At 38.1% G+C, this 21588-nt stretch overlaps 6 protein-coding genes across 12 annotated transcripts; 1 reads left to right on the top strand and 5 right to left on the bottom strand.

Moving 5' to 3' along the window:
- The first annotated feature begins 1959 nt into the window (after positions 1-1959).
- LOC126786149 (cyclic dof factor 4) lies at positions 1960-2691 on the top strand. Its single transcript, XM_050511886.1, has one exon. The coding sequence runs from the start codon at positions 2032-2034 to the stop codon at positions 2551-2553; it is 522 nt and encodes a 173-aa protein (XP_050367843.1). The 5' UTR covers positions 1960-2031; the 3' UTR covers positions 2554-2691.
- A 578-nt stretch (positions 2692-3269) lies between these two features.
- LOC126786138 (dihydroorotate dehydrogenase (quinone), mitochondrial) lies at positions 3270-7906 on the bottom strand. The gene is made up of 11 exons (XM_050511869.1): positions 7573-7906; positions 7256-7335; positions 6368-6691; positions 5946-6201; positions 5024-5104; positions 4821-4928; positions 4712-4741; positions 4055-4192; positions 3884-3921; positions 3670-3769; positions 3270-3576 (listed from the first exon to the last, which is right to left on the bottom strand). Exons 1-11 carry the CDS (start codon positions 7723-7725, stop codon positions 3502-3504), a joined length of 1383 nt encoding a protein of 460 aa, XP_050367826.1. The 5' UTR covers positions 7726-7906; the 3' UTR covers positions 3270-3501.
- A 1039-nt stretch (positions 7907-8945) lies between these two features.
- On the bottom strand, positions 8946-9902 carry LOC126785731 (olee1-like protein). Its single transcript, XM_050511355.1, has 2 exons — positions 9701-9902; positions 8946-9253 (listed from the first exon to the last, which is right to left on the bottom strand). Exons 1-2 carry the CDS (start codon positions 9900-9902, stop codon positions 8946-8948), a joined length of 510 nt encoding a protein of 169 aa, XP_050367312.1.
- Positions 9903-11425: 1523 nt separating this feature from the next.
- LOC126786152 (olee1-like protein) lies at positions 11426-12461 on the bottom strand. Of its 2 annotated transcripts, XM_050511891.1 has the most exons (3): positions 12332-12461; positions 11948-12151; positions 11426-11865 (listed from the first exon to the last, which is right to left on the bottom strand). In XM_050511891.1, the coding sequence occupies exons 2-3, from the start codon at positions 12108-12110 to the stop codon at positions 11519-11521; spliced, it is 510 nt and encodes a 169-aa protein (XP_050367848.1). In that variant the 5' UTR covers positions 12111-12151; positions 12332-12461; the 3' UTR covers positions 11426-11518. The 2 variants fall into 2 exon arrangements, with proteins under 2 accessions (XP_050367848.1, XP_050367847.1); XM_050511890.1 differs by having other exon boundaries at positions 11948-12444.
- A 179-nt stretch (positions 12462-12640) lies between these two features.
- Positions 12641-16299, bottom strand: LOC126786146 (14-3-3-like protein B). The gene is made up of 7 exons (XM_050511884.1): positions 16203-16299; positions 15577-15883; positions 15398-15485; positions 14637-14746; positions 14347-14495; positions 13035-13090; positions 12641-12943 (listed from the first exon to the last, which is right to left on the bottom strand). Exons 1-7 carry the CDS (start codon positions 16264-16266, stop codon positions 12941-12943), a joined length of 777 nt encoding a protein of 258 aa, XP_050367841.1. The 5' UTR covers positions 16267-16299; the 3' UTR covers positions 12641-12940.
- An 811-nt stretch (positions 16300-17110) lies between these two features.
- LOC126786139 (putative lipase YDL109C) lies at positions 17111-21303 on the bottom strand. Of its 6 annotated transcripts, none has more exons than XM_050511875.1 (12): positions 21043-21303; positions 20811-20955; positions 20410-20477; positions 20034-20104; positions 19686-19928; positions 19069-19232; positions 18928-18983; positions 18762-18814; positions 18398-18566; positions 18206-18303; positions 18005-18119; positions 17111-17125 (listed from the first exon to the last, which is right to left on the bottom strand). In XM_050511875.1, the coding sequence occupies exons 1-11, from the start codon at positions 21188-21190 to the stop codon at positions 18018-18020; spliced, it is 1317 nt and encodes a 438-aa protein (XP_050367832.1). In that variant the 5' UTR covers positions 21191-21303; the 3' UTR covers positions 17111-17125; positions 18005-18017. The 6 variants fall into 6 exon arrangements, with proteins under 6 accessions (XP_050367832.1, XP_050367828.1, XP_050367829.1 ...); XM_050511871.1 differs by lacking the exon at positions 17111-17125 and adding an exon at positions 17467-17871; XM_050511872.1 differs by lacking the exon at positions 17111-17125 and adding an exon at positions 17467-17868.
- Between the last annotated feature and the right edge of the window lie 285 nt (positions 21304-21588).

Below are 21588 nucleotides of genomic sequence, written 5' to 3'. Positions count from 1 at the left end.
GAGGTACTTTGTCTACATTATAAATCAGGAAAAAGTGTTGGAAATGATGTTCCTTTTGGATTAACTAAATCAAGATTCCTTTAATAAAGAAATCCCATATCAGATTACTTTTTAGTTTTCCAAATAATTGCTAAGAGATGAAAGCAACCCTGGCCCAAATAAGGTCTGCACAACCACAATCAGTACAAGGTCAATTGTCAAGGGAAGGCAAAAGAAGCAACAAAAAAGTTGATCAGCAACTGCAATTCCATTTAAGACCTGAAAAAGATGGCTTTGAAACAAAGTGATTAGCATTTACATAAAAAAATATGCAACTTTTATGTCAACATGTCCTTAAACATTGTTTTCCTGTCTCCTTTTTAATTTCTCAGTTGATAATACAAGAAAGGATTAGGCATGCTATTGGAAGCTCACTTTTGCTGACTCTGATTGCACAAAACTCGTTCTAAGGCATGAGTATACGGTTGTTTTGAAATTGGGATCCTTATGTGTTTTCTCATTACTGGTTCTTAATTATGAGAGAAAAACTCGAAATGCTCTTAATAATTACAATTCCTCAGAAGGGGCGCCTCATTATTCAGTCGATCATGTCCATCTTTCTGAGAAAATGCTCTCCAGTACAACATTTTCAGATGTACCGATCATGTGTGCATGTGTATATAGAAGACATGCTCAAAATTAAATGTGTCGTCTATCATTAGGTTTATTATCCTTATAACAAATCAAAGTTTCCGGTAAGTAAGTCATTACTTATACATATCAATTGATTCTTAGGGACAGAAAAGTACGATTAGAACATGTTCTGTTCGGCCATATCTTGCAATGGAAACTGTTGTTGGCAATAGTAGCTTTGTTAGATAAACAACAATGGCAAAGCAATTCGATTCTTGGTTGATCTGTCAAAAAGTCTCAGTTTCAGTCTTAAAAAGTCACTAATCGATCCGCAAGTAATATACTGCACTGCTATAACTGGCACCTTTTGATATCATATTAACACAATGCTTGGTAGTGCCAGATAAATCAATATGCACAATTGGCACAGTGAAAGTTGAGATTGATGCATGCACTATATAGCCTTTTGCTCTCAATAATATGCTTTAAGACCACCTAACTAAACCCCTTTTTCCTCTTCCTTTCTCAGAAAGTATATATATATAGAGCCTCACCAGCTGTTTGAAGTTCAGGGGCTAAAGAATACTTGAGATCAATAGTACTATATGGTAGTGACATATAATATTCTATGGTGCTCTAAAAGTGAATGGCCAACTGCATGGAGATTTTTCATAACATAAACAAGAAAGATAGTACTCTTGCTTTAGCTTTTAATCACTTTATCACTTTTTCTAGGGTAAGATTGTAAGAATATGTACACAACCACAACTTTCATTAGCAACACTCAGGGCTTTTATAGCTTTATGCTCCTTATCACCACTTCTATTTGTTAAACAATTGTTCAAAATGAGAAGCACTTTAGACTTTCATCACCACTGGTTTGAGATCTGTCTGGTAATTTACACACTTTAGACTTTTTAGTGAAAAATTATCGTGTATCTGATTTTTGATACATATATTGCAGTGATTACACTAGTTGATAGTTGTGTATTGTTCTACTCAATTATGATTATTTATGAATTATATTACGAGTGAGGCAGTTAGGATTCACAAATTAAGAGAAATTTTCACAATACAGGCTTCTAATGAAACCTCTTATATAAGTATGGAAAACTAGACGATTGTGATGTGGAGTCAGTGGAGATATGATGTATGCAAAAAGCTCAACCTTAGCTCTTTCCAAACCCACCTGCGGACCTGCCTGGCTTCTTGGCGGCTGTCACATGGATTTTTACATGGATAATTCTGCTTTTATATTAAGCACTTTTATCCCACAGCTCGTGTATATATATACTCGTAAGTCGTAACCTAAGCAGTAGTACACCCACCTTCCTTAAAACCATACAAGCTAGGTTGTGTGCCCCTCGCATTCAGAGCTTAACACACCTCTCTCTTCGTGTCTCTCATTCTTATAACTCCATGGCTGAGGTTAGCAGCGGCCAAGATGTGCCCGGAATTAAGCTTTTTGGGGCAACCATTACATTGCAGAACAAACAAGTAGTAGTTAAGGATGATCGTCATCATCAGCAGGCTAAGAAAGCCGACGACGTTCATGACCAAACGGTGGAGATGAAGAGGCCAGAGAAGATCATACCATGCCCAAGATGCAAGAGCATGGAGACCAAGTTTTGTTACTTCAATAACTACAACGTAAACCAGCCTAGACACTTCTGCAAGGGCTGCCAGAGGTACTGGACGGCCGGTGGGGCTCTACGGAACGTGCCAGTGGGATCCGGCCGTCGGAAAACTAAGCCTCCGTGCCGGGAGTTGGTTGGTTTCCCGGAGGCTTGTTTGTATGAGGGTTCAGAGGTGGTGCACCGGTTTGAGCTGGAAGGGGTGGTGGAGGAGTGGCACGTGGCGGCGGTACAGGACGATTTCCGACATGTTTATCCGGTGGTGAAGCGGCGGAGGAGTGGCTCAGGTGGTCAAACATGCAGCTGATCATTTCCTGCTGATATTTTTCTTCATTGTGTATTTTAGTATTTCATGAATATGAAATTAACCAATATAATATGTGCTTTGTTAGCCTAATGTAAGGGTGCATATATACAAGTGGTGAAATGGGTATTTCGTAATCAATCACTTATTCCATACATATAAGCAGTGAAATGACATTTCTATTGATATATATTGCTTGGATCATTAGGTTAAACCGTTTCAGAAATCGATCTTTTCTAATTGAAATGCAATGCTCTCACGAATTCAATCGTGCAAATGAAGTCATGGGGAAGCCTAGGAATTTCTGATTTAAATGCAGCATGAATATTATAAAGAGACCTGGACATTTGACCATGTCGGAAGGATATGATTTTAATGATTTGCTTGAAAACCTCCCTTCTCTAGATATGAATTATAAGCAACCTTCATATCAGGAAATTCTGAAAAAGTGTTTACCAGAAAAATTAAGATGATAAGAGAATGGAGATCAACCTTCTTAGTTCATATTGGGAAATTCTGAAAATGTGTTTACCAGAAAAACTAAGATGATAATATGCTACTGCACATATATTTGGTGAAAGTAAAATTAGGGACAAATGTTAAGATCTGTTTGCACTTAGCAGATAGCACGTCTCCACCAACAAAATCTGGAGCCTATATTTGATGTATGAAATCTGGAATCTTCGTTAGAGAAGCTTTTAATAATCATTAGGTTTCATTTGGTCTATTTGCTAGCAGCTAATATCAGCATTCACATTAGTACAAACAAAGGAATACCTCTTCAATCAGAGTAATTCTCTCCTAATCTCTCTAAAACACTCCGGACTCACGTTGATCCCCCACAGAAGGATGACAAAAAACATTTAAACCATAATGTACACTATGCCATATAAAAATTTGCTTTCCTTCCTAAACACACTTGGCCAACTCCTGGGATGCGAAAGGGCACTGTCATCTGCAATCTGCACCAACTGCTTCAATAACAGTTTTGAAGCCATCTCTTTCTAAGCATTCAGTCAATTCAGCCTAAAGGGAGAAGAGAGAGGAATGTAAGCTCATTTTTGAATATCTCATTTTGACATCAGAAGACATTAAGGTTCATTTGGCATCAGAATTTACCTTTATCTGGGGAATGAGGGCAGGCCCTCCATAGGCAAATCCTGTATAAAGCTGAACAAGAGTTGCTCCAGCTCGTATTTTTCGATAAGCATCCTCGCCACTAAATCAATAGCATAAACAGACAGAGATTAGCATATAAAAACTGAAGCACCACTAGCCCTGAATAGAGTTGTCACAGGAAAAAGAAAAAACCAATAAAGGATTGTAAACTTACTTGAAAATGCCCCCGCACCCTATTAAAGGAATCTTCCCCTGAATGATAACATATAAAAAAAATTATAAACCAAACTGTGATTTATATTCAACAAAACCAAATATTACAATCTCGACTTCAATCAACCGGGAAACATCACGAAATAACAAGCTATATGAAAAGACAATATACCCTAGTCAACAAGTACATATCCTTTAATAGTCCGGTAGACACATCAAAGAGTGGTTTCCCACTCAAGCCACCAGCTTCAGAAGACACTGGGTTTCCACTAACAGACTCTGGTCTTGAAACAGTTGTGTTTGATATAATCTACAAACAAATTAAAGCATAAATTTTCCATGCAATAAACTATGTTTCACAAATAAACCCCACATACTAAAATTAAAACCCATCAGTAACATAAAGAATATCCTACAGTCATCAGTTCAAGCATAAGTCCTAAATACTGAAATTATAAATCCATCAGTAACGTAGAGAAACCCTAAAGTCATCATTTCACAGCATGAGATTACATAGCCGATATTCCTATCTTTCTCATAAGTTGGGTTCTGGCCTTTCTTGACATAAGCCAAATAAAGAGCTTTTCCGGCCCCAGTTCCATCAGAAATCTCAATGTGTGATCGTTAATCATATAGTATTTCATATGCAGATAAATTTTATTTTACTAACACCCGCCTCAACAGCATCATCTAAGAAGTAAGACATCTTTGATGACAGCGCAGAGTTGGGCATCCTAATGGTGCATAAAGCAAGTAATAATTACAATTTAATATGCATGATACATGCCAAAAAAGGAGTCATTAGGTTTGTTTTTAGAAGGAGACATACCAATCCGTCCAAGTGAAGAGTTAGGGCCACCTGTATCCATACACAAGAAAACCATGAGAGCACCATCTTAAGGAGAAAAGAAGAACATTACAAGCAGATATATACATACTGCAGCAATATCTTCGAGGTCCTCTTTAGACAAATCTGGAGCAATTTTCACGAGCAATGGAGGAGGGCCCTCTTCCCCCCATTGCATTTCATCACGAGCAGCTTGCACCTTGATAAAAAAGAGTGTTACAAGAGCCAATATTTGCAGTAGTTTGGTGAATGACAATATTGAACAAAACAAAGTTCCTGCTTTGAGCTCTGTACCTTCTTCACGAGGTCCTTTAACTCTTTTCTTCCTTGAAGCATACGTAACCCCGGGGTGTTGGGTGATGAAACATTAATCACCTACAACGGAATAAGTTGATAAATATGCCACCAGGGTTAAGAATGAATATGTATGGAGACACCGTAAGTGTTGTCTGTGAATAATTACCAAAATATTGTTGAAGTGGTAGGTAATTGTTACCTGCTTCAACAACTTTTACCCCAAATTATTGTAGTGAATCGGTCAACAAGTTAGTCAGAGAAACAGAACAAGCACAACAAACCAAGAGAAACAACCACAAAGAAAAGAACACAAGAACACAAATTTAAGGTGGTTCAGCAAATAACTTTGCCTACATCCACCGGATAGAAACACACACTTCCACTATATTAATAATGGATACACAAGAAAGACTAAGAAAACAATGACTCTTCTCTTCCTATCTTTCTCCTCTATGCCCTCTCTCACCCTCTAACCGAGAATGGAACACACTATGCTCTTTGTCTCTGTGATGCCTAAACCTAGAGCATAACCCCTCCTTATATAGCCATAAGGACAAACATGTTTCCTCACCAAAAATCATAATCCTAATAGTAGTAGGCTGTAAAGCCTCCTCTTTCTACAAGTAAACCATCATCAATAAGGATTCCATATCCTTACCGGAACACCATACTCTAAGAAACCATCTTAGGAAAAACACATGGGCTGGAAACCCAACAATTATGACAATTGAAGGATTACTTATTTCTTTAGTTTTTTCTCCCTAGACTTGACTGTATGGCAGAACATCTGTGTTTTGACCTTAGCAACAATACACAATTCAAACTAATGGTAATAAACTTGTGTTTAGTTACAAAGCAGCACAGTCTCCCTAGTCAGATAAATTACTATGCAAGGTGAAATCAGTAGGGAAGAACCTACCAAGTAATCAGCATACTGGGACAAGGAATGGATCCCTTGTACATAATCTTTAGCAGCATCTTCACTTGTTTTATTTTTCCCAAGATTCACGCCCAGTATGCCAGGGCCAGATTTTCCTCCACTTTTGGTTTCATCAGTTGACGAAGATGAAGTACTTGAAGTTTCATCCAACATCCTCTTACCATGCTGGATTCCCAACCGCTTTGCAACAGCAATAATTCCTTCACTATTAAAACCACATCGATTGATGATAGCCCTGCAAGTAGATTGATAGGACATCAGTCAGAAAAAAGTGAAGACGTCAGATTCTCAGAATCCAAGAACATTCATAAGTGAGAAGAAAATTTCAGTGTAAATTTGTGCCATATCAGAACAACAGATTAAGATTATAAAAAAAAAATTGAGGAAAATAATGCTCTTACCCTTGGTCACGTAATCTGAAGATACGAGGCTTTGGATTACCCTCCTGTGGAACAGGCGTTACTGAGCCAATCTCTACAAAGCCAAATCCTAAACCAAGTAAGCCATCAACAGCCTCAGCATTCTTATCAAAGCCAGCAGCAAGACCTATAGGGTTTGAGAACTTCCTTCCCCAAACTTCTAGGCCCAAATTTGGTAGATCTGGTCTCTTCTCCCTAGGAACCCAACCACGTGCTGCGGCTGAGACTCCCAGTCTATGAGCAAACTCTGGATCCAGAAGAGCAAAGAATGGATTCACAAGTTTGGTAGCTGAGAATAGCCACCCACTTCAAAATTTGATATCCAATATCAGCAACTTGTGTGTATAAACTTAAACATCAATATTTGATATGAGTTAGGCCATTCAACAAAAAACTGATAATCGTGCGTATACACTTTCTGGCTTCATAAACATAAATAAGTACACAATAGCATAACAACAAAAACCTCACCTAATGAAGAACCAGATTGTTTTACTGATAAGTTTCATCGTATCATCTTATTAAAAAATCATTCAAGGTGTCTTCTAAAACCTTTAAAGGCTAAACACTACACTTTCAGTAATAATCACAAGCATTACAGGCGATTCTCTCTTAGCATCCTAGACATTTCCAAATCAATTTACTTTCCACAATGAAGCATACTACTCCCATCATATTCTAGGTGGCAATGGCAAGTTTAACGTAATTCACCAAGTAAAACCACCCTACTCAAGTTTCAAGCTACCCAACATGTTGATTAAGGCAATGAGTTATGCTCATACTTTGCAGTAAAATACATACAATATCTAAAGTACAGTAACTGCAAACAAAAGTAGAGAAGCTGTGATCATATATAAAAAAAGAACTTACCAGAAAGTTGCTTCATCAACTGTGCTTGCATAAGCTCCTCCAGCTATAACCAACCCCAAGGTGGTCGCAGTAAATAGCCCCTAAAACCATTCAAAACCTCACTTCAGAAAACCAAACAAAACACTCACTCTTCTTCCAAACACTCAAAACCAACATAAAAAAGACACAACCTTTCACCACTTAGGTGAAATGGGTCTGCACCAAACTTGAACTAACAACATTCCAAACACATATCTCTCTTCCTGTGATTGCCTCCAATCATAAAGATGCAAACTTTACATAAAACAGAAACATGGGCAATGAGAGAAAAAACATACCCTTTTGGAAAAATGAGGAATCTTTGGAATCTTGGAAGGTTTTGGGGCAGCAGAGGAGGCATGCCTGGCAGCTCCAATCCCAATTGGAGGAGTGCATGCTGTTCTTCTCAGCAAAAAGTTTCTCATTACTTTTGTAGAAGTCCTTGACGCCATGAATATTAATACAGAGAAGAAATTAGGAAGGTTTTGGCGATGATAGGAATTGAGAGAGGGAGAGGGGATAGGAGAACGGAGGAGGGGGTTTTCACGGCTGCTGGTGACGGCGGGTGAATAGCATTTAGGAGAAGATGTGGGTTTTGGCTTTTTTGGCGAATGGGCAACCGGGTTTCTAGAGTTTTTTTTTTTTTTTGGTTATATACCTTTCTTTTTTGTAAATCGAAATTTATACATTTTTGTGGGGGTGAAATCTTCAGATCCAAGAACAAGCTAAATAGTGTGAAGATTATGGATTTTTTGCTTTCTTTGGAAGAATAATTAATGTTTTTTAGTATAGTATAAAGAGTAAATTTTGTTTTTTTTTCCGCCATCGTTAAAATCTTCAACCAAACTCATCAGTTACTACAAACATTTGTGTATAGTACGTACTTCTAATAATTTGTTGCAAGTACAAGAGTAACAAGACTTAAAACTGATGGAGATAGGAGCAGTCTTCTTTATTTATGTATCATATTCAAAAACCGGAATCTATAATGTCATCCTATTAATATCTTGCATTTGATGATATACTGCTATATAGTTATATACAGTATAAAGTTCCGAATCACTTTTGCTCCCAGTGGCCGGCCAAGGAACACAGAACCTTATACTTAAGATTTTTTATGGTTAGTGACATGCATGGAATTATAATTAAGCTCAAACTCGAATTATTGATTCTCCATAAATTACGAATGGCATTGTGCAGCTACCATACACAATGGCACCGGCCATCTATTACAGTTACTTGATATGCAGGCATGCAGCCAATTGGTGTGTAAAAAACCTTGGACAGACATCGTACTACATCATCAGCGTATGTTGATTTAGGGCTTGAAAGTCAACCAGGTATTGTGTTGATCGATAGTCGATACCTCGAGAAAAAAAAACTGTATCATACTATTTTCCATGCATGTGGAAATACTTCAACTCAATATTGATCCGATCCTTAGCCAATGACAAAGAACCAACCTCATTCAAGAACAATAATACATAGTTAACCTAAACCAAATTTCTAGTAAAAGAAGTTACTAAAACAAAGGAATTCAAGCTAGTATTAGAGATCGATCATAGCCCTTATATATGGTCGCATAAGGGAACGAGTAAAATCCATTTATTCAACAATCTTATAAATCTATATTGCTTGTGATAAACGTAAGATCTAAATGATCCAATAGCTCTTATGAAGATTGTTGTTCCTCTTGGAGTGCCTCAGCGCAGGCAGGAGCAGGTTGCTTGGTCATGAAGCTGATTGGTTCGGCAAGGCGCTTGGCTGAGACCATGCCCTGGTTATCTTTAAGGTTTAGGGTTACGCGAGAGTTGGGGCTCACCTCAGCACAGTTGGGGTCGCCGCTGCTCACAAGACTGATCTCACAAACCTCATTTAGACCTCCAGTCACGTCAACACGGTAGTTACCGTACTGATCCGTCACACCCTCAAAGCTATTTGTGCCTCCACTGCCTTTGCAGTCCAACTTCACCTTTGCACCTAAACAAGGCTAATTTAGACACAGTACTTAACGCAATTATAAATGGTAATAGCTATATAATCAACATCGCTAATACGTAACACTGACATGCCTATGTGCAATGTGATAATCTGAACTTAATTCTGAAGCTTAGAATGCATGAAATAATTGCTTTATTGGTGTTTGAGAACATAATTATATACAGACACTAGCTAATTAATAACTCTAGCTAGATATCAAGTTTGAGTTCTTAATAATGTCTTATATCGACTCCAATTGCCTCTCTTATAGATCCGATCCACCGGTGACTATATCTTGTCAGCCTCGTCTAGCTAGGGCTTTTAAGCTATAAATCAAAAGAAGAACATGGATATTGGATTGATCGATGATGGTGCATGCGTGCACATGCAGTACGTACGTAAATCATCAATTAAATTAAAACTCAGGTCTAGTATACGTATATATACCTGCGATCATCGCACTGACCGTGGTAATGTTGCGGACACGGCAGTTGTCGCAGAAAACCATACCCTCCACCTCAATCTTTCCATTGGCGTTGGCCGAGGCGGCACCAGCAGAAGCAGCATCAGATTGGCAGTGAGCAACTATGAGGAGGGACAAGAAGCAAACAGCAGAGGCCGCAAGCGTAGTAGAACAAGTTTGAGCCATTTTTGTTAATTTAAAACACTATCTGCTTGTTTTTCTTGTTTTGTTGAAATTCCAACCAAGAATAGGACAAGATCAGCTATGTACTCGCATGCAGACTAATTAGAGGAATGCATTTATCTATATCAGGAAAATGTTACCTTCTTTTGGGGATCTGCTTTGTGCTTCTGTTTCTAATGAAGACCCGTTCTTTAGTACTTACATATTGATCCATGTCCTTACCTTATATTTAGCATTCAAACAATGAATCAATAATTCAGGACAAAAGTTTTTCCCATATACAATTCAATTCTCCCAAAAGAAAATGTCGTTATGACCTCGATCATGTAAGTTAGTCATGTCCTCTTTTAAGTCGAAATCTTATGCAAAGCTTCACAAGAAGATATCAAAATATAGAGATCATTTTTGGTATGAAGGTGGTGTCCTGAGATTAACTTCGAGAACCTCAAGCAGCTTCACAAGAGTAGTTGAATGCCACAACCACAGTTTCTGATCGAAGAAGATCGGATCGCACCACACCCCGCCTCTCATTGACACAGTTTGCAAAGAATCTCATTGTGAATTTTGTATACTATTGCTCAAGAAACCTCAGTTGATATTGTTGCTGGAGAAACTTTGCCCAATTTGATAGGATATATATCAAAAGTTTATGTTGTTTGCGATGAGCCTATGACCCACAATCACCTGTAGTGTCATATTGATCAACAGTTTTCTGCCTTACCTTAATTGTTGAAATACGTTCGCATAGCCTTTCTCCAGTAGCACTTCTAGTTCTAAAAAGAAGATTAATTAACCTGCAGAATAAGCTCTATAGCTCTATTATCTAGCTCAAATGGGTGGCTGATACGTACAGGGGCTAGTTCATTTTGGCTGGACTGATGAAAACTATATTTGCATAACCACTCTAGCTATATATCATAATTATTAATTCCTTCTGAAACTTTCAATGATCAGTCATGCGGTTCATTTTAGCCGGCCTCAGACCCAAAAGACGAAGGTACGTAAGTTTCTCAGATAAAGATTACTTAATGGACCTTAAATCACATGGAGCTTAAACCTGCAACAAAGTCATTCTAGAACCAGTGATAATTATGAATCAGAAGAGAGAACGTGATGGAATGATCAAAGCCAATTCGTGGAGTAAATGAAGTTCCAGAATTCATCTTGAATGGTTGTAGACTTGTAGCATTTCCAGTTTTCAGGTCTGGATTCTTTTTCATTTTCCAACAATTGAGTAACGTAATTCAATATATACTTGATTTACTTAAGAGAGTTTAAAATTCAAAATTCAAAATCTCTGATTTGCTAGTAGGAAATGCTTGTTTATACATGAACGTACACGCATCAATTATAGATATATAGATAGAAACCATAGAACAACCAATATATGAGTACTAAACTAGCTAGTACTTCAGCAGTTCGATTTGTTCAGCTCATAAGCCACACAGAAGGCTTAGCTAGACCGTTGTGTGAATACAACAGAATAAATGAACCCCATAAGCACTACAGCATACATGAATCGAGTACCGAAATCATATCAAACACTTTTATTGAATACTCGAACTTAGAGAAACAAGAATCCTATTTCATAATGTAAATAATGAATGACTAATAACAAGTTATTCAACGTCGCCATCGGGAGTGAGTCCGAGTTCCTTGAGCACCTGAGGGCACTCAGGAGCAATTTCCTTTTTCATGAAGCCAAGAGGGTTTGGAATGCGCACCGGTCCGGCAATTCCATTGTGTGTTGTGAGACTAATCCTCGCACTGGTCTGCTGGTGTAACTCGTGGCTGATCTCTTTGCAGTCCTCGTTGGGGCTGCTCACCAAGACGACCTCGCAGTCCTCCTCCTCATGATCACTGTCCACTTCAATTGAGTACCTTCCTTGCTCGTTGGTTTCGGCTTCCTTGCTGTAGGTTATGCTACCACTGTCCCGGTCCTTGCATTCCAACTTCACCTTTGCACCTGCCACCGTGAATGTTTTCTAGCATTGTAAGAAAATAATGATATATTTAGGAGATTAAGTAAGCTTAGTTTGTGTACCAACCTTTGATGAGCTCGTCGATTCTGGTGATGAACTGGATGCGGCAGCTATCACAAAAGACCACGCCTTCAACCTGGAGTTTTGCCTTTTCGTCGCTATAAACGTTGTCGATGAGGGACAAGAAGCAAAGGGCTGAAGCAAGGATGATAATACAAGACTTGGCCATATTGTTAACTGATACTGCTGCTTCAAAAATGCCTTGGAGATCTATTGAAATCAGGAGATCGAGGACTATAATAGAAAGAAAGGTTCCTGTATATAAGGGAGAAGACTACGTATATTGTGGAAGATTTGTTTTGGGTTTCTGTTAGTTGTTACTTTTCTGAGGTTCCCAATTTCATACCATCCTGTCTAGTTCAAGACCTCACTGTATTGTAATGTTCTTACCTGCTTAAATTACATGTGGCTTTTGACTCGTTCTTTTGCTCCTTAAATCTCGATCTGCCTTGAAACACGTACAGACCATACCTACATATACCGGAAAATAAATTTCCAGTGGCAACTAATATTAAGTTTCTCTAGACTCACGAATTAAGAAAGAACATCAATGTCGTATTTATGATTCTCACCATTGGAGCGACAAAGCCATTGTTTGATTTAGGGATCAACACGCATTTTCTAATCAAAAGCAGTAACTGGTCGGCTTGTGCGAAAATAACTAGCATTACTTGATTTTCTGTTATCATGGCTTGAGGAAAACGGAAATGATGAGAGGGATTGATAAAAGGGGCAGATAAAGAAAGCCCAAGTCTCCAACCAAATGGAGTCACATTCTCAACGAATGAATGATAGGTGGGAAGAAAAGCCTTTACATTAGGTCAACAACATGGAAAGAGAATTCAGGGTTGCAAATGAGCTACAGTAACATGTCAAACTACAAATCCCAAATATTACTTCAGTTTGTAAAAATCAGAAAATAAAAGCAGCCTAAAAGTAGACCCTGCAAGTTTTCTCCATCCTTAAAGTACACGAGTCCTATCCATGGTCCATGCCAGGTCACTGCCCATAGGAAAATGAAAATAACGATGTTACAAACATTCTAATTGTAATAAAAATGAAAGCAACATAGATATTACAACAAAGAAGCTACCTCTGCATCTTCACCTCCAGCCTTCGCAGAGCTGTCTGCCTTCTGAGCTTCTTCAACTGCAGCAAAGTAATAGATGAATGAATCATACAGATGTCATCAAGAAAAGTTGGGAGAGCAGGAGAGAGAAATAGAGAGTCAATCATAAGGGGAATTTGGAACAAAGTGGGACACAACCTAAGATATTAGAACAAAAGCATGATCGAATACAGTTCCAGCTGCATCTTGACACTACTATCAGATTATGTGCAGTGAACCCAAACAATATCTCAACCCTTTAATGCCACATGCATAATCTGCAGTAATCCCATATAGCAGTGATTCCACCTCATATATGTTCTAGAATTTCCAATTACAAAGAACTTGTTTAAATAAACCTATGCCTAGCAAAAAGGATCATGTCGACTAAATAACATCAAATTTGTCCACATAACTGACCAATTATCTATCATACAAGGCTGTTACAAATCCAAGTACTCTCTACCTTTAACTCACTGTGATCTAATCAGAACCTTTACTGGTCTTACGGATAAAATAAAAGGAGAAAACGACCTAATAACCAATTCACATCTTCGCTACATTAAAAACAACACACTAGTTTTGATTATTAGTCCTACTTCTAATTATATTGGCAATATTTTCGATTTCTAATAATCTAATATTATCTTCTAAGTTTCCTAGGATTAAGCATAAAGCCAATTCTTATTGTATGAAAACACTATCAGAATTATGTCTCACATAACCACGTTACATGTGTGAGGAAACAAAGAGTCACGTCGGTTAATTCTACCTTCCCCAAGACAACAATATCGTTTTAGTTCCCCCCAGAAGGTATTAAGAAATCATTTAATGGTATCTAACCACTGTCAACAATCGCTTTCCTACATGGACGAGCCAGCAAGACAAAGCTCTCTTGCATGCAGGTTGAAAAGCCAAGAGTATAAAAATAAATAGTGTGCACATTTTGAAATGAACAAAAGTCTGAATTGGCTGTTGTTGATGATCAAAGACAACGACTTTATTAGAACATTTAACTGCACCATACAACTGCAATGAAATATATGAAGTGAAATTTGAAGCTATACCTACGTAACAAATTGGCAAAGATCAGACTACCACTAGTCCATCTTCATATGTCAAAAGACACTCCCAGAGTTAAAGACACAGATATAAAGTAAATACCAGAAAAAAGATACAACAAGTCCATACTAATGCATTTACATGAAATGACATTATCCATAAAGCCACCATCCTCAATATAATGGAAACACAAACAAGGCAGCCTACTTTCACGCTCACAATAACTTATAATTACCTCCATCCTCTGGAATGTCAGAGGTCCACAATGTGAGGTTGTCCCTCAAGAGTTGCATGATTAAGGTGCTGTCCTTGTACGATTCCTCACTCAAATTATCCAGCTCAGAGATAGCTTCATCAAAAGCTTGTTTTGCAAGGTGACAGGCTCTGGTGAAAGTTACCAATGTACAACCAAGTAAATATCTTTTCTTCTACTTTTGCTTTTTGTCATCAAACAAAACATTACATTACGTAATCTAGTTAACTAATTATACAAAGCAGGAATACTGATCACAATGAATAGTTTACCTTTCAGGAGAGTTCAAAATTTCATAGTAAAAGACAGAGAAGTTCAAGGCCAATCCCAGCCTGATGGGATGTGTGGGAGGTAAATCAGTCTCTGCTTTGCTAGAAGCTGCCTGCAAATAGATTAACACAGACAGAATTTGAGTGACATTCATTTGGACAGCAAACTAAAACACAATAATGTCATGACAGTTTATATACGAGAGGAGCGTATAAATACAACCATTTCTCCACACTAGTCTCATGCAACCACATTGTAAATGTAAATATCAAGTGTCATGTGTATCTCAATCAAGACAAATAGTTAGAAGGATGACAAAAATTATCAAGGAGCTAAAAGAGATCCCACACTCAAGAATTTATAGCTGACCACTTTGGCCAGCAATAATTTTGAAATCGCATATACACACTACTGCATAATACCCACACATTCCAAATCTTGCAATGTACCTAAGACTCAAATTTCCCCTAGCCTTCCACAACTTCAAACCCTGATGTAATTGTCCACTATGATACACTTATCACATTTAGTAAAAAAAATCCTAGCAACAACAGTCGTCTTTATCCCCAAATTCTTGCGTTAAATAGTTATAACACTAGTATTAGCTAGGCTTTGTTAGTTTCGGGCAACACAAATTAGATTATATTTCTACATTTCCCTGTCCACGCAACCAAAAGTTCAACCACTTTATTTCTTTTGTTATCCTAGTCTCCTTTAGCAAAACAAACAACATTTTAGCCATATTAAGCATTGCCCTGTATACCTGATAAGCCTTCATCGAATGATCAGCAACCTCTTTCCTCTCATCACCAGTCTTAAACTCCGCCAAGTAGCGATAGTAATCTCCTTTCCTGAAATCACCCCAAAACCAAAACCACTCAAAACCCCAGAAATTCACACTCACACCAAACAAAGAAAAACCTACGAAAACACCACACACACATTTTGTAGAAGAACACAGTGGACTCGAACGCGGAGCAGGACGGCAGGAGATGCTCATCGATCACCCTCATGATGTCACTACAAATGCTGGAGAGCTCCGTCTCGACCTTGGTCCTGTACTCCTTGATACGCCTCACATTCTCATCATTCCCTTTGCTCTCCTCCTTCTGCTCAATCGACGACAGAATCCTCCACGAAGCTCGCCGAGCTCCGATCACGTTCTTGTACCCCACAGACAGCAGATTCCTCTCCTCAATAGTCAGCTCCACGTCGAGCTTGGCCACCTTCGTCATCGCCTCCACCATTTCTGCCACAACACACACAAAAAAAAAGCTCAAAATCCTCACAACCCTAACCCTAACCCTAACCTCGATTCCACTCCGAAAATGCAACAGAAACTAACAAATCAAACTCCTAGTCCTAGATCTCGACTTTTCACACTGTTCTTAGTCCAGAATCCAGATTCTCATTCCAAAATTCACTAAATAATGATAAAAAACAATCCAAGCCGATTCAGAGTCAGGTTAAGCTCTATGCTCTATTTGATTTCATCACTAAGCGAACAGATTTGATCGGAATATATAAAAAATTGAGGAAAAAAAAAGAGAAAACGACGGAGAAGATACCGTCGTAGCGCTCAGCTTGCTCGGCGAGCTTTGCGGTGTAGACGTGGTTCTCTCTCTCAGCCATCGTCGGTCTCTCTTCTCTTCTCTTCTCTTCTCTCTCTCAGTCGCTCAGTCTCTTTGTTTTGTGAAAGTTATGGAGAAACTGTTTGGTATGAATGGGGTTGGTGAGGACCGAGGTGGGACCCGGTTCTATGCTAACAGAGAAGACTAAGCGAGGTTGGGAACACGCGCGGATTGGCGCGTTGAGGGGTGGGGGCCATATTTAGTTTGGTGGAGAGGGGGTGGGATTTGTGGCGGAATTGGAGGTTGGGGATTAAAGGAAAAATGACAACAGTTTCTTTTTCTTTTTAGAACAAATTCATCATTGTTTATCTCTAATCTTGTGTAGTTAAATTTTCGGTTACATGGAAGGAAAAATCGATTATATATGTTGAATTTTCAATGTTCACTTCTTCCAAAATACGATGTGATTGTATTCCCCACTTTACGCTATTTGAGTTGTGATGATAGTTGACTTTTATTACTTAAAATTAAATATAGAAGTCGGAAATCGTAGTCTACGCCGAGTAATTATTTTGTGTATCCGTCACACAACGTGACATTGTCATGTGGTGTACTAAGTTAATCATATTATGTCATAATATAATGTTGCACGCGATGAAAATTTCAAAAGTTATTTATATATAAGAACTAATAAAAAACAATCAATGTAAAAAACAAACCAATAACATTAAGAAGATACGCCACGTGGGATATGTGACAGGTATATATAATAATTTCTCTTCAACACTAGCCTTGCGAGAATTTAGGTGTGAGTACTATACCATTTGGAGGTTTGATGAGGGAGATTGATTGAATTATAATTCCTACGAGAGTTGATAAAATGTTGATCAGATCCCAACTCTGTTGAAATAACCAATATCCTGCACATCAAAGACAGATCCAAAAATAACTAAAATCCAACTGTCCATGGTAGCCTATGGAGTGGTTGCTTCAGTAGTATGTTGTCACGAACTGTGGGATCATCATCATCCGGCTGGTCATCATAACCCAACATTATATGCTGGGAAACCAGAAGGAATAAAAGCAATGAAAATAAAAGCCTTCGACCAAAAAAAGAAAAGAAAAGAAAAGCCAAAAGAACAAGGCCAACATACAGGTAATACTCGCAACCATATGAAAAGAATTGGGGCCTCCAATTCGCATTTGAGCTCCAACTCTTTTGAATACAAAGTAGTCAGGCATGAAATGGTTCATATATACATGTCATATTAGCATGACCTCTTTATATAAATCGACCAACAATCTTAATGCATTCAATCAAAAGCTCATGAATGGTGGAAGTCCTGGTTGTACAAGCCCCCGGCAGCTTTACAATGTGTTATGAACAACTGACTCTGAGTAATCGAATCCACTGGTATGGGTCTGATACATGAGAACCCTTTTAAGTTCCAATGGTGAACCAAACTTATTGGTACATATTGGCATGCTATATACCAATAAGACTAACTTGAAACCAACAACACTCGCTTAAGTTGTCGATATTTCTGCTGTAACTCTTTGTGGAGAACATCCCTCTCAGGCATGTCTGTATATGTGTTCTTGTACCTTTCACTTTCAACATTCCGAGTATGAAACCTGATGTGCCTGACTATTCCTTCAACATCTTCTGACAAATAAAGCTTATTTAACGGAACAATGAGGTAGGAGAAGGGATACACAATACTGACCAACAATATGTTTCATTGATTAATTTCGTACTGTGAGGTTTTTCTACATGTTATCATTATCATTGGACTTACATACAGATTATAGCTATAAGCTGGCGGTCAGTGTGGAGGATTCTTGCTGCTTTAGAGTTTCAGCAACGTGTGCAACCACTCCAGCACCAGCATTGTGAAGCCATTCATTTTTTACCTAGAATTGCAAAGAGAAATCCACTTAATCGGAATACAAAAGAGATAAGGCAAATTCAATGAAGAAGGAATAATGTAGAACAGTACATGAATGTTGTTGTGGGCGAAGAAGGGCCACAGTGCAGAATGAAAGCTGACATCGACTTTTTTCCATGCCAACTGTTGTAAGCCTTGTATCATTTCATCTGTTCACAATACTTTGCAAATTATACCCAATATCAAATAAAGGTTTGCATTGTAATCATTAATTTGAATATCTGCTACCACTTATGTGCTTACCATCAACAATTTCATGATATTCCAAGGTGTTCTGTTGGTTGGGTTTACTTTGGGCTGCCTCCTTCGCCTTAGCAGCCTCAGGAGGAAAATGAGGCCCATCAGATGAAACCGGAGGACAATACTCTACATCTACAACATGCTTGTAGCCAACCAAAGACCGGCGAGGAGGCTGCAGATAACGTTAAGAACATCAGATTGATGCTTATAAAATTAAAAGGTATTCCAGTATATGAATTAATAAAAAGCTGAAATAGTTAGCTTAACAATCATGATGGCCAAGATTCCATAAAGAAAATACACTGGTTTGGGCAATAGATAGCACAAATTTACATAAATTACAAACTATGATAATATCAACTGTCACCTTCAAAATTTCTTTCTCTCTCCTAATGGATGATGTACGCCAACCAACCATATCTGTATAATGTTAAAGAAACTGGTATAGTAATGATACGGCTAACGAATTGAAATCTGAAAGTTTAGGCATCCATATGATTCTGCTAGAAAATCAATAATACATAGAAGGATACGATCGTACGATACATTAGCATAAAGAATCCGAGATTTAAACGACCCTAATGCAGACCTGCAAAATGAAACACATTAGAACCATAATAGAACTTTGACAAAAATAATTTTCTATAGTGATCGATACAAATTGCTCGACTTACAAAAAATTTCCATCTTCACAGTCAGATGCCATTCTCAGAAGAAGTGGTGGCCTTTCAGGTTTACCATCAGTGAGGAAAAGCTGACTACCAGTCCGACCAACAATAATAGGAGCAATAGGCACAGCCAGCTTTTCTAAAAACGGTACACCGAAAAGAAATGGAAGCTGCAGATAAAGAGAAAACAAGATACAAATTTCATATGTGATGGTTAAGTTCAAGTAGTCCTATATAGAGGACATATGCAGAAACTATAATAAAGCATTACAGAAGCAATCAAATCTTGTTAAACACACATTTCTATCCCTTTTTATTCTTTCTTCTGCTTTTAACATATGACGTCTCAGTATCAGCACAGCAGCTCAGTACTATATTTAATTGTTCTCTAGTGTCTTGATAATGTAAAATGTCCGATGGACTTTGTGAACAGTCCCAGATAAATAACTGTGTCAACATCCATTTACAGGAAAGTTAGTCTATCTACTCATCCTTTACTATCTTCCCTGGGTATATGGGCGTTGTGGCAAGTCAGAATGACTTTGGAAAACAGTAATACACCTTAGCTGAGTCCAGATTGGCATCTTACATAAGGGAGATAGAGTTAATGACAATAAAGTTACCTGATTTTTCCCCCTCACCCCAAGATGTGGGGTTGCCAATGTTACAAAATTGATTGGCTCCAAACCAGCAATCTTTCCTCGTCTCAAAGAGGTTGTTGCTTTTGAATTAACAAGAGCCGAATTGAGAACATCATTGGGTGTGTAAAGAACAGATATGGCGTATCTTGCAAACAAACCCCCTAGAGAATGTGCTAAAAATGAGATTTTCTTCAGGCTATCTGTCTTTTGCACAACTTCCATGACCTGTCAGTCAAAAATTTCCAAGGTTATGCAAGTACGTTTGTTTCTCATGATCAATAATTAAAAATTTAATTTTACAACTAGTGGCCTGTAGATTTCAAAACTCACTTCATCTGCTAATCTCTTTCCAGCTCCATCAATCCCGGTAAAAGTTTTAGTGTATGTGTTACAGGAACTTGCTGAAATTCAGTAAGCATGACGTTAAAAGTCGTTTATCAAAACTAAAAACAGCCTGTGTTGAATTCATGCATTTGAAGACCAGGTAAGCTCGTAAAGCAATCTTATAAGCTAACACATTTTTCTTCCCCATATATAAGTAAAGACACAGGAGCTTTATCTTGCTTAGAGTTTCAATGCCGCCACTACCTCTTTCTAACTAGGCTCTGTTCCTTACTGTTCTTATAACTTATCAATTCTACGCATTCCAAACTAGCATAAGCAGAAAGTAAGTTCCACAAAATTGAAGCAAGTTAGATCAATTTACCATAAATTAAGAAGTTCCTGCCTAGACGCTTTCGTAATTCTGCTTCCACGTACGTCCAATCACTCGGGCTGCATTACTAAGAATCAGTTAACTAGGTATCAATTCAGGAGAAAGGACTAAAGAACCGCACAATCACAAATACACAAAATAAAAGCACGATCAATCACGGAAATCTCAACAAAGACTAACAAAATCAAAACGACTCAATAGATAACTACTTTCACACAGTTCCATCGCATACATTCACAACAAAAACACAACACCACAAACAACACTCATCTCACTCCCAAACTATGCACCCTATCTGACATTGTCAGTTTACATTTCAAGCCTATTTCGACACGACTTTCAATTCAAAATGAGAATTCCACAGCTGTTTTGAGAGCTTGAAGAGCACATACCTAGCCAAAATGCCATGAACAAGTACAAGAAGATGATCAGGCTTCTTCTCCGCACTCGCAACACCCCCAGAAGAAGAAGCCCAATTCCCCTGACTCGTCATAGCGTGAGCTCTCAGTCCTTGATTCCTCCAGCTATTACACGCACCTGAAACTCAAAATCAAACGCAAACTCAAAACCAATTCAATTTCTTATAATTTCAGTAAATTAGGCATGATGAATCGTGTGAATTACCAGAAGAGAAGGCCAGGGACGACGAGGAAGAGCAACAGGAAGAAGACGACGGGCCTAGAGCTCCAGCTCCTCCACTGCGACGATTAGTGGTGCAGCTGAATCTGGGCGAGTAAGCGCAACGCGCGTGAAGTAGAGGAGCGGAGGCCATTTATATATAGGAAGAGGAAGAAGGAAGACGACTGAAGAAGAGGATAGGGAAAGAGATCCTGATTTCTCGGTATAATCAAAGAGGGGAGGTCAGCATCGACGCCATACTCTTGGTAAGCTTTTTTTTCTTTTTGTTTTTTGTCTTTTCTGACCAGCAATCATCAACCTACACTAAAGCTAAAGCTAACCCCGTGATTTCTTTCAGAAATTATTATATATCAGGCTATTAGTCTCGTATCCAGGTGATGCACGTGTGTTTTGATTGTATCGGGTATAGAATTTTATTTGATGTGTATTATTTAAATACAATTATTTTATATAATTATGTTTAGTACAAATAATATTTTTGATAAATTTATTAGTGAAATATTTGTATTTTTACATATTTATTCTCTGTTT

This window comes from Argentina anserina, chromosome 3 (genome assembly GCF_933775445.1).
Source record: "Argentina anserina chromosome 3, drPotAnse1.1, whole genome shotgun sequence".
NCBI lineage: Eukaryota > Viridiplantae > Streptophyta > Magnoliopsida > Rosales > Rosaceae > Argentina > Argentina anserina.
The sequence above is the reverse complement of the archived record's forward strand: the minus strand, read 5'-3'. Positions and strand labels throughout refer to the sequence as shown.